Source organism: Corythoichthys intestinalis, chromosome 3 (genome assembly GCF_030265065.1).
Source record: "Corythoichthys intestinalis isolate RoL2023-P3 chromosome 3, ASM3026506v1, whole genome shotgun sequence".
NCBI lineage: Eukaryota > Metazoa > Chordata > Actinopteri > Syngnathiformes > Syngnathidae > Corythoichthys > Corythoichthys intestinalis.
Genome location: NC_080397.1, coordinates 35735349 through 35748457, shown reverse-complemented (window position 1 = coordinate 35748457; position 13109 = coordinate 35735349). Strand labels below are relative to the sequence as shown.

General features: G+C 41.7%; 1 protein-coding gene across 8 annotated transcripts in view; it reads right to left on the bottom strand.

The window, feature by feature from the left end:
* Positions 1–8003: 8003 nt before the first annotated feature.
* Positions 8004–13109, bottom strand: part of fbrsl1 (fibrosin-like 1) — a 532343-nt gene continuing 527237 nt past the window's right edge. For 4 of the 8 annotated variants that reach the window (XM_057831195.1, XM_057831197.1, XM_057831196.1 and 1 more), the window contains one exon: positions 8004–10797. In XM_057831195.1, coding sequence (XP_057687178.1) covers positions 9498–10797 — 1300 coding nt within the window. In that variant the 3' untranslated portion in view covers positions 8004–9497. The remainder of the gene's footprint in view (positions 10798–13109) is intronic. The other 4 variants (XM_057831199.1, XM_057831201.1, XM_057831202.1 and 1 more) reach the window with 2 other exon arrangements.

Below are 13109 nucleotides of genomic sequence, written 5' to 3'. Positions count from 1 at the left end.
TTTAGATCAAATATTTCTAATTTTGGCGATGTTGCGCAGGTGAAAGAAAGCCGTTCTACAGGTTTGTTTAATGTGTGCTTTAAACGATAAGTCAGGGTCAAATAAAACTCCTAGGTTTTTAACTGTGGTGCTGGAGGCTACACTTACATTGTCCAGAGTGACTATCTGGGCAGCTAAAGAGTCTCTAACACTTTTCGGGCCTATTATAAGGACTTCTGTCTTTTCAGGGTTAAGCAGAAGATAGTTAGTGCTCATCCAGGTATTTATATCTCGGACGCAGGCGCTTAGTTTTTCTACTTGCCTGACCTGCTCAGGTTTAATTGATAAATACAGTTGTGTGTCGTCAGCGTAACAATGAAAGTTAATGCTATGTTTTCTGATGATATTACCTAGAGGAAGCATATACAGCGTAAACAAGATGGGCCCGAGGACAGATCCTTGCGGCACACCATAACTAACTTTAGAGTACGATGATGATTGTTGGTTTACATTGACAAACTGGTACCTATTAGATAAATATGATTTAAACCAGCAGAGGGCTGCTCCTCTAATGCCTATGTCACATTCTAATCTCTGGAATAAGATATTATGGTCGATTGTGTCAAAGGCTGCGCTCAGGTCCAACAGAACCAGGATCGAGACTAATCCAACGTCAGCGGCAAGTAACAAGTCATTAGTTACTTTAACTAATGCGGTTTCAGTGCTATGATGAGCTATCCTTCAGCTAGGGACGCTAGAGCGCTATAATGACAGGCGTTACTAAACGGCAAATTAAAAGACTAATTTCTCATCATCTGCGCTTTGCCAAATTGTTGTACATGGTCCAATTGTCTCAAAATATGATCCTAATTCACATAATAATGCTTTATAAGACTTTTTTTTGTCCCGCCATAGGCACCTTAATTAATCATTTATTAATATCGCCAACACGAAAATATCTGCATATATTATTGTCTGTCATCTAAGCACGTTTGGTGTGTGAGTTCTTGGACTCGTGTAATTGTTTACTGAGAAAAGAGATAATGTTTTTCTTAATCGGAATAAATTGCCATTCATCTTTGCTAAACTGTTCTGAATGGTTCCACGAGTGTAACTCACACAAAACGTTGTGTAAAAAACAAAAGCAGCATCCCATCAATTTGTGTGAAAAATTGCCTTGCACGGCATCAAAATTTGTGCTTATCTATACTTTTATATAAGTAGCTTATATATGTGGCACTTTATGAGCATGAACCAGAAAAACAAGTTTGCGTGTTATAAAAAAAAAAAAAAAAATTATTGCACGTCCTTGCGATGCGAATGTTGCGCATCAGCACAACGTGTTGACGATGTTCAAACGATATATAGTGTTCAGGCCTACTTAGAAACAACACGCTCTATCATTCTCACTTCAAACAAGAAGGATTTAGTGATACAATGCTTCGTGCTAAAATGGGAGCAGGGCACTTCAGGGGCCATTCAAATTAGAGGTGGGGCAAGTTACCCAGTGGCCCCACCCCTAAAACCGGCACTGGTGGTCTTGTTCAAATATGAGCCTGACAACACATTTTGGATTTGAGCTCTAAATCAGTGTTAATATGGCATAATATGAAATACAGTGTTATTTTTTATTGTGTAATTAAAATATATGTGCAATTTAATACCAGCGCATTTGAAAGGGAATCCTTGACCTTCAGACATTGATGCAAACATGTCGCCTTGATTATACAGTGGGGCAAATAAGTATTTAGTCAACCACTAATTGTACAAGTTCTTCCACTTGAAAATATTAGAGAGGCCTGTCATTGTCAACATGGGTAAACCTCAACCATGAGAGACAGAATGTGGAAAAAAACAGAGAATCACATTGTTTGATTTTTCAAGAATTTATTTGCAAATAATGGTGGAAAATAAGTATTTGGTCAATACCAAAAGTTCATCTCAATACTTTGTTATGTACCCTCTGTTGGCAATAATGGAGGCCAAACATTTTCTGTAACTCTTCACAAGCTTTTCACACACTGTTGCTGGTATTTTGGCCCATTCCTCCATGCAGATCTCCTCTAGAGCAGTGATGTTTTGGGGCTGTCGTCGGGCAACACGGACTTTCAACTCCCTCCACCCAGCCACGTCTCATCTTCAATGCCCTTGCTGATGGAAGGAGATTTTCACTCAAAATCTCTCGATACATTGCCCCATTCATTCTTTCCTTTACACAGATCAGTCGTCCTGGTCCCTTTGCAGAAAAACAGCCCCAAAGCATGATGTTTCCACCCCTATGCTTCACAGTAGGTATGGTGTTCTTCGGATGCAATTCAGTATTCTTTCTCCTCCAAACACGAGAACCTGTGTTTCTACTAAAAAGTTCTATTTTGGTTTCATCTGACCATAACAATTTCTCCCAGTCCTCTTCTGGCTCATCCAAATGCTCTCTAGCGAACCGCAGACAGGCCTGGACGTGTACTTTCTTCAGCAGGGGGACACGTCTGGCAGTGCAGGATTTAAGACCCTGGCGGCGCATTGTGTTACTGACAGTAGCCTTTGTTACTGTGCTCCTAGCTCTCTGTAGGTCATTCACTAGGTCCTCCGTGTGGTTCTGGGATTTTTGCTCACCGTTCTTGTTATCATTTTGATGCCACGGGTTGAAATCTTGCATGGAGCCCCAGATCGAGGGAAATTATCAGTGGTCTTGTATGTCTTCCATTTTCTAATAATTGTTCTCACAGTTGATTTTTTTACACCAAGCGTTTTACCTATTGCAGATTCAGTCTTCGCAGCCTGGGTCAGGTCTACAATTTTGTCTCTGGTGTCCTTCGACAGCTCTTTGGTCTTGGCCATAGTGGAGTTTGGAGTGTGACAGACTGAGATTGTGGACAGGTATCTTTTATACCGATAATGAGTTAAAACAGGTGCCATTAATACAGGTAACGAGTGGAGCCTCGTTAGACCTCGTTAGAAGAAGTTAGACCTCTTTGACAGTCAGAAATCTTGCTTGTTTGTAGGTGACCAAATCATTATTTTCCACTAATTTGGAAAAATATTCTTTAAAAATCAAACAATGTGATTTTCAGTTTTTTTTTTCTTCCCACATTCCGTCTCTCATGGTTAAGGTTTACCCATGTTGACAATTACAGGCGTGTCTAATCTTTTCATGTAGGAGAACTTGCACAATTGGTGGTTGACTAAATACTTATTCGCCCCACTGTATGTCACGTAGCCACATCAGCAAACATTGTGAGAATCATTTTCACTCTGAAGCTTGGAACAATTTTTAATACTGTAAAGACTACTTATGGCATATAACCAGTGAACGTTATGACACTGATCGAGTTCTGCAAGAACCATACTGAAATAAAAGTCAGTTTGGTTTGCACATGTTGCCATTATTCAGCAGCCTGAACAAGCATATAAGGGCACCCTTCAACATGAACATTATATATACCTGTATGTCTTCATTCCCAAATCATGCCACCAGGAGAGATGATTGTCAATTACATATTATTCAGTATATTTTACAGGATATTATAAGTGTGGGAGAGAGTAAGGTTACACCAAAAGTAGGAAAATCCTCATGAGTTAATTACAGCATAAAGAAAAAAGGACCTCCTAGTTTTCCTCACCCCTAAACCCTCCGTTTTTTAGTAAGCCACTGAGATTTCCCTTATCCTCAATCAGCCATTGCAGTGATGTGAGACCACCAGCATATTTGTCACGGTTCCAAAGGTGCAAAGACATTAGACAGTCGCAATACTTTGTCACCACTTAGCCGGGTTAGAAATTCACACCATTTGGCTCCTTCCAAGTCCACTCTTAAACTGCTGACTGGTCTGGTTTCTTTCAGCTGCCTTGATGTTGACAATGAGGTCTAAAAAAAGGTGGGAATGTCGCTGTACACTGTTGGCCTTTTTAGGTGGCCTGATCAATGAGAGTGTTGTGACAGGAAACTGCTTCTAAGGCTCTTGACTTGGTGCCCACTCTCTTGGTTCCCAGTTGAGATATTGTTAAGTCCTTTAGCATGGGTTTTATCAGGAATTTTGAACCCCTGCAACGACATGGGCTTTAATGCAAGAGCTGTGCCACCAGTTTCCCTTTTCACCAAGCCCAGAAGAGGCTGGTATGATCCTAATGCGATTTTATTAGCAATCTGTGGTTCATAACAACCATCTATTGGAACTAATGCATTGGAGGCTGTCTGAGATCCACTACGTTGCGGTACAGGAGGCTTTCATCTACTGAGAGTGTGTGAGCAGGAGTGAAAAAGAGCTTGGTCTGAACCATTCATTTACTGCCCATCTTATTAGCTTGGCATTGTATTATTAGCTGCCATTGTGCTCCACAAAAGCTCCTTAGGCCTGTTCCGCTGTCAGTTGAATTTGAGCTTTGTGCCAAAAGCTTTTTGAAGGTATTTGCGACCATGAAAATTCAATCCCAAACCAAAAGCATTGAGGTCTCTGCCAAAAATGCAGATGATCAGTGGGACAATAAAATAATGCTTAACCACTGTCACCACACATCCTGCTAATTGAGATTGTAGGAGGAATATTGTGTTTAGAAAAATTAGAGCTGAAACGATTATTCGAATAATACCAGCAACTCGATTTTAAAAATTGATCGAGGAATTTTCTCTGCCTCGAGGAATCATTTAATTTTGACAGCTCTTAGCATGACGTTTTGCCCGGACTACTTTTAATGAGGCACAATGCGCTGACATCACGTGCGTACAGGAAAAAGAGAGAGGCGGCGGATACATTTGATTTCAAATATACATGAATATAGAGGTAATGACGAAGAAGCCGACGAAAGCGAAGAGAAAGGCACCAAGAAAAGGCAGAAAATGTAAAAAAAGTGGGAGCATTTCAAGCTGGAGACCAAGGCGAACACTATTTCATGTATTCATTGTAAGACAGCGCTTGCATAACATTACCACTGCTGGGCCCCGGCTGGACCCCGTGACCAATTACCACCCCTGAAACCCAGGCCAGGCGCCACCACGTGACACCCCAGCCTAGCCCACGCTCCACCGAAGGCACCCCGATTACCCGAGAGCGGAGGCGCGATACTCGGGACAAAGTAAAATTAAGTTAACGTAGCGCAAATAAATTAGATTACCGTTACTGTACCTTGCTAACGTAACATTAGCCCTGCAGAGGGCTAGGTTTCTATTAAGTATGACTACTGTCTATGCGTGGTTAAATTGGCTTTCATACAGGCTTTGTTTAATCAGTAAAAACACAGCGCTGTAGAATGAAGAGCGTCTAAAATAAAAACATAAAAAAGCTAACTGTCAATTTTAGCTCGTTAGTCATTGATGGATAAAATACTAAGTAGCACTGGTGGCTAATGTGCTTCAATACAGCAGGTATCATACATTTATTTTGAACACTACAAAAACTCAAAATCAAAATAGCTTGACAAAAATGAACACCTAACTTTTAAGTAATGAGTGTTATCAAGCGTAATGACATATTTAGGTAAGAAATAAGATATATAATCTATACTACGTTTTTTGAGTCATATCTGAGATGCAACTGTTGGCTGTTTTCAACAATGTACATCTAAAAGACATTGTCTAAAAATGGTTCAATATTAGGTAAATTGTTTTCTCATGTATATTTGTAATTGCATTTGACCTAAAAAAAATTTTTTTTTTAAATTAATCCGATTACTCGATTAATCGATAGAATTTTCAGTGGAATAATCCATTACTAAAATATTCCATAGCTGCAGCCCTACAAAAAAAACCAAACAAACAAAAAAAAACCCACCTTCGCTTATCCTCACGCAACACTAACTTGCCCCCCGTACAACCTACACAATTTAAAGACAATTTATCCAGGAACCGCTTGTCAAAGTCTGGTGAGTGTGGGCCCCATCAAGTATTCCACAAATGTATTATTGGTATTGTTAAAAAAATAAAAACTGAATGACAGTGAATGAAACATTGAAACAATGAAACATTTAAAAAGGGAAGCGGTAGAAGACGGTGTAGAAGATCTACAGCTGAAAAAAAGAACAAAAATGGCCATGGAAAGAGCCAACATCTGCCCAACGCTGCATCCCCTCTGGGTTTGGACATCCTAGCCAACGTGTGAATTGATTCCTATCTGATGATGGACTGTGTGCTGAAATAAATTGACCTTGCCAGACAATGAGTGAAATTGATGGAGCTTTTCATCTCCAGAGGGGCTGTTCCACTGTAAAATGGATATAGCACAGGACGGTGATTGAGGCAGCCCTAGGTGTGTCTTTTTTCTCCACCAAAGCTCGCTTGGTAAATAATGGTTACAGGAAAAATCAGTAAGCAGTAACAAGTATAGAGGTTAAGTGCCTGTTGCTGACTAGATGATTAGGACCAGAAGCACATAGTGGTAAAGTGAAGCTGTCTGCTGACAGATGCTACCCATCTAAGCGATACATGGCTCGATTCCTGGGAGCCTAAATTGAAAGCAATAGTAATTTAGGTCTCCCCAATACACTAGCCCAATCCTGGCAAGAAGCCTTTAAAAAAATCTCAGCTGAGGTGTGTGGAACACAGAGGTGCCATAGATTTTCGATAACACCCCCTAATGACCTGGCCCCAGTTTGATCCCACGCTGTCATTATGTGCTGATACCATGGGATAGGATCAGTAGGTCTCATGGCACACAGCAGTGAGATGAGTAGTCAGGGCATTATCAGGATGAATTGGCCATCTCTGGACAGGGGGCAAGTGTAGCTAAGGTCTTGTCAATAAAAAGACAGGTGCCTCTCGGGGCTCCCGTCGCAGCCACTCCACAGAATCTTTGGGCCTCATTAGAAAGGCAGATGAGGGGTTGTGCATTAGGAGGGGAGCCTCTCTTCCACCAATAGATTGCCTCAGAGGCATTGTTCCTCTTAATGAGCCCAGACTGCGGGTCAATATGCTGCTAGGCTGCCAGTCAATACTGGTTACCTGAAACACAAACACTCAAAACCTGCTTTTATACAAAATCAATGACCTATTTGTCCCCCTCCCTCCAGATAGTCACGGCCCAATCTGATCGATCGCTCTGAAAAGCTCCACATCACACATATGACATATTATGGTCAAATGACCAGATAGTGGAGCCTGACTTTAAAGGGAACCTCAGACTTTTATGCTCTAATAAACCACAATTGTTGTCTTTTACTAAAATACGTTATTAGAAACACATATGTCATTGCCATTGATTTAAAAATCAATAATATTTAGTACATGTTTTGACCTATGGAAGGCGCCATCTTTTACGCACGCAATGCATGCTGGGGGTAATGACAAGGTTGACCTGGACTAGGAGAATAGCTGTGCTAGGTAGCAAGCGAAGCTACCGTGGTATGACGACTGGCATGATTTTGTCACATTCTGCTGCTGGTCAGATTGTTTTGTTTCAGAGATGTAGGATGAGTTCCTAACGCCGTATCTGCATCCAATTCCGGCTCATCAGCAGTTAAACCGATCTTAGGCGGCTTGCCGAGATATTGACTTGCTGACATTTGACAGTTTGCATACCTCTTCGCTGCAAGTTGCATCATTACCTAGTTTTTTTTTCCGGTTGTCTGCCTCACACCGTAGTTTTCCCTCGTTTTAAAAAAAAAATTTTTATTTGTATTTTTTTATTGATCCCAACTTACTGTCCACTGATTCTTTTTGTGTCTCCCTTTTCGCGATCGCGTGTTTAATAAACCTTTTTACGCAATCCCTATGTTACTGTTGTCTGCTTGCGGTCTGAAGCGAGCCACGTTTTCTAATTCCGTGGTCAAGCTAGCCACACTTTCTTTTCAGTTGTGTTTGCCTTTCAGGTTTTACCACACAGACGGACAACGCATGTGGGTTGCGATTCTTTTATAAGGCAAATCATGACTGTCATTGGAAGTATAATCCTGTGGTCTACGCGCTCGTCTGTTGCATAGGAAACGTGGCTTCCAATCCCGCTGGAGACATTCATTTAATTCCTTATGCAGCTTGTTTTGTGAAATATCAACAGTGTTGTCCTGCTCATCACTTTTCCACACAGGTTCAAATTGGAAGGGGAGAACCTATGACATGTTTATGTAGCTAACGAGTGACACTGTGGAAGTACGGCAGCGCTGCGTTGTGACATCACCGCCCACAGTGCATTCCGTCGTCAACAACAATGGCGACCTACTAGTTAAACAAATTTTTCAAATTTTATCAAAATGAAAACATTAAAAGGGGTTTGAATTTCAAATTATTATAACTCGTACTAACATTTATCTTTAAAACTACAAGTCTTTCTGTCAATGGTTCCCTTCAAAAATACGCTACCATTACGATTTCAAAGTACTTCAACTGACTGCAGATGAATAAATACCCCATAAACTAAAAAGGTGACCCGTTAGTGGCAAAACATGAACATTACATTGTTGTAGCTTACAATGACAAGGGCAGGCCAAAAATATGACATTAGGTCCGAACTTTATTCCGTACATTTTAAACCATGAAAGTTCATTTTTTATTTTGCACGCCTAAAATTCTACTTCTTTTGTATACAAGAGTCTAAGAAAAACAACTGCACATGAACACAAGTTTGACAGAGAGAAGTCTTTTTGCTGCCCACTTTAAAGTGTCCCACTTTTCAGTCCGGGTCTGGTCCAGTTTATGACATGGAAGTCTTTTGATAATTCCATTCTTATTTCATCGATAAATATCAACATGGGTTTACCCAAATGTTTTACGGTTTGCTTCCTCCTGGAGAATTTAGTGAGGGTGCCATTGCTGCTTTGCATAGATTGCAGATGATCCTTCAAGGCTCCCTTCCAGCACCTACTGTCACTTTGCATCCATTGGCATGGCTTGTCTGTTGCCTTGATATTCAGTAGAGTTCCTTTTCCGCAAATTTGACTTATTATTTTGTCTGTGTGTTTTAGAAATGGTTAAAAAGCCTTGAAAATTTGCACATAGTCATTTGGAAACAAAGATATTCACAGATTATTTACATCGGTTTTCTGTACAGACACTGAACAAAGACCTCATTTTATATATTTGTCTGCATATCTAAGAAGCAAAACAAATTGGTAATGTATATACATTGCCACTTTGAGGATATCCTGGTACCATGAGGTTAAATTAATCCAAATCCAGTCTTTACAGTCATAATGGATATGACACACAATCGATGGGGATAAATATTGTAAAAGGTGTGACTAACGCACAAATTACATCAAATTTATAGAAATGATATCTATACATGAAACAAGGATAGCAAATATACAAACCATTTCTGAACAGCCTTTTTCACTTAAAGCTGAAAAGATATTTGATTAATATATTAATAATTATCAAATATTCAAGGTGGATATAAACATACACACATTTGTGTTCTCTCGACATTACCTTCAGTCCACAAAAATATTCATGGCATGTGCTTAACCAGATACTGTACAATCATACCCTTTCCCTTGGGGAATTCTGCTCTTCTCTTTGGAAGAGGAGTGCATTTTGTTCAACGGACAATTTTGGATTGGGGGTGTGGAGCTTGCGAGCGCGCTTTTTCACCAAGCTACCGTGCCTCTACCTCTTTGGGTTTGCGAGACGGGGAATAGTCTCGAGGGTCCTGGGTGTTTGTGAGGGGTGTAGTCCTCCTGGGGGAGGCTGGCCTGGCACTGCTGGCTGGCACAAGTGGCGGGGGGGCACTTAGTGCAGCAGTAGGAGGCGTTCTGTTCAGAAGGCCGTTGTGCCCAGTGGAGGGGCTGAGTCTGGGGTAGGGCATTCCACCGAGGTGGGGCATAAACGGAGGCATGTGCGGTAGGTGACCTTCCATCGGGGATTGGTGCAGCTGATGAAGCCGTGCTCGGTCCAGCTCCTCCCGCAAGTGGAGGCGTTCTCGCTCCTCCGCCTGCTGCCTCATCCTCTCGTGCTCCCTGCGAACTTCCAAAAGGTGCTCGTGGTGAGAGTAGTCGTGAGCCTCACGCTCGCGGTAGGCCCGCTCCTGTTCGTACACACTGGGGAAACGATGTCCTTGATCGGCCCTGAGCTGGAAGTCCATGCGCCTCTGCAGGTCCAAGCTGCGGTAGGCTTCTCGGAGCGGGTCCCAAGGGAACGCCGGGTGGGGTAGGCGCTCTCTTCCTGCCAGCGGGCTGACTCCCATGAAGGGAGCCATGCGAGCACGATCGAGAACATTTAAGCTGCCCATTTGGGGCATGGCACTCATGGAAAGGGGTAGTGAGTGTGCCATGGGAACACCATGCAAACTCGGTGCTGGAATGTCACTGCCACGAGGGGAGGGAAGATGAGGATGCTGAGACAAAGGAGGGTGGTGGTGGTGTGGATTACCAGGCTGGGCAATGAGAGCAGACTGCACTTGCACTGGAGGCTGGGAAGCTGGCTCAGAACTCACCACCATAACTTCCTGCTCCTCCTTTCTCTCTTCCTTGATCTTCATGTCATTTTTGACCTTGTGAAATTGTTCCCCAGTTGGAGGCTCTTTCCTCTCACTATCTTTGAGTGTCGGTGGGGGCCCGCCCGCCATCTTCATGCTTTGCTCATTGATCACTGCCTTGGAGTATGGAGAGGGAGAACGCTGGGATGGTACAACAGAGTCCTCGGAAGATCGTCTCTCTAGTATCTCCTTGCTAGGCGAGCGGCTTTCTTTTATCTTGACGTCAACAAGGGCGGAGGAGTCTCTATGCCGTTCTAATAGCTCTTTTTCCGCCTCGCGCACACGATCTAGGCTGCCACTGTGATGCCGTCCCGGATCACTGTTCTGGCTGTTGGAGCGAATTAAGTTGCTGATCTGGTAGCTGACTGGTGCGGAGGCTGGAGATGACCGGTTGGAGTGGCGATTGCGATCCACCGAATCTCTGTGATGAGAAAAACACAGGTTCAACGTACGCTGAAGCTGCTGTACACAGGTTTAGTTTAGGCTGTCATGCTTCCTGCCTCCCACACATAAGATCTTTCAAAGTACGATCTGCAAGATTTCTTCGCTTTAGCCAGCTTGAGAGTTAACAAGTTGTTTTGGCTAAATGTGACATGCTGTTGGCATGCAACCAGTAGAAGGTTGCCCGTGATAGGCTCAGGTTTAAGTGGTATGTAACGGGTAGCTCAGTTAGGCAAATACTGTATGTATATTTTATGATTTCACAAAACTTGGTTTCTTATTTTCTCTCATTTTGTTTCAGTCTGTCCTCTTTTTTAAAAGTTGGAACCTTTTCTTTGTATGTTGTTTGTTCCCCCTATGTCAATTATTAACGCGACACCTTCCCCTTTAAGGTGGATGCACTTTATTAGTTCTCCCCTTTTTCTCTTTTGATGTCGATGGGGAGGTAAGTACCGTGTGCCTAAAGAGACCTTTTTCCAAGCCTGTATTCATATATAAAATTGTATTGTTTTTCTTTTTATTTAATATGAACAGGGGCACATTACTTGTTACCAATTTTGACGGGAGAATTGTGTTTTTGTGTACTTTATCAGGTATGTCGCGCCTTTTTTCTCTGTGGATGTCAATGGGGAGGGGCACATTACATGTTACCAATTTTGACGGGAGGATTGTGTTTTTGTATACTTTATCAGAGCAATTTGAGGCTCATCACACAGCAATCTTGACTCCCGTCGTCATTTTAAAATACACAACGCAGATATGAACACCACTGGTAACAGGTGCAGTGATCCCTCACTACTACGCGCTTCAAACTTCGTGCCCTCTGTCCACTGAGGATTTTTTTCAATTAAAAAAAAAAAAAAAATACAGACGATATGTCCCGAGCCGATTGCGTAGTGTCACTCTCCCTCCCTCTCTGCTCTTTGATCATTTGGCAGTACACTGGAATTGCTTATTAAAGTTAACAATGATTGACAGATGTTTGGGTTTGAACTTGCCAGAAACACGAACTTCAAAGTGCCGCATGCGTCAGTTATTGTTTAACTTGTTAAACAGTTGCTGTGGCAACTCATTGTGTGTAAGTGAGCAGTTTGAGCAGATTTGAGTGGACTCACTAAATGAAGCATTTAAGTCACTCACTCCCAGCCATTTTCACCAGAGCAAGGCCCTTCGCTCCCGGCCGTTTTACTGGATTTTGACTGATTTTGCAAGGCCCACAGAAAATTCTGTTCTATTGATATATAAACATGGAACTCACCAAAAGAAAGATTAGACTCTCTTCTTTCAGCAGAGAAAAAAAGTTATATCTTTTTCCATTCTTTGGAAATCAGCGTTAGAAAATAGCTTAGTTTGAGCAATTTTCCAATTTCTGATGAAAAAACTGAGAAATTGAGCTTTTTGTGAAAGCATACATTTCAAACATAAATTTGACTTTAACACAGCTATTTTTTGCTTTTGTGACATCCCAAACACCTGAATAATTCGTTCTATTTTCGTTCTACAAAATAACACACAACAAGACAAATAGAGCTTTTGATCACAAAGTAACAATTTATTTACACATAACTAAACTATTGAACTGTTGAACTATTTGCGCACATAACAACGGGGAAGGCTCTCGGTTGCTCCGGTTGAATGAGGAGGCTCTGATGAGTCCTGATCAAGATCGGTCTCACTTTTTTCATCATGTTCATCGTTGGTTTCAGCCTGGGGCTAAGGAGTAATGCAACGTGAGCTCAGCAGAACGCGTGTGGAACCTGACGCTGTTGTGGACGTCACCGTCTGTCTCTTTTGAATCCTTCTTTGACGATGGTTTTGTTTTCTTTTCAAAACACTCCTCCAGTGTCGTTTGCCTTTTTTCCCCGATTGTTCTACACATTTTTCTCAAATTCTCACGCGTCTTCACAAGATCCGTCCAACTTCCGTTTCCTGACTATTTTGTTCACTTCCTTTCTTGGCCTGAGATGAGATCTTAGCAAATGCGGTACTGACCTCCAGTGGCCAGTTTTATTGCTTTAAAATGATTTTTGAGCTTTGTGCAGTGTATCTTTGATACATAGGAACCTATAGATGCCGCTTGTCAAAAAAAAAAAAAAAAAACTCAAAAGATGTATAAATATGTTTTGGGACACTGAAGCAATTAAAAATAGAATGTATTTATACGTTTTTGGGAGCAAATGAGTCAAATACATGTTAGGAAAAGTTTTGAAATTAATTATCTTGGTCTCATATGTACAACTATCACATACGAAATTATCTTTCCAGTGTACACAAATATAAATAATATTGACA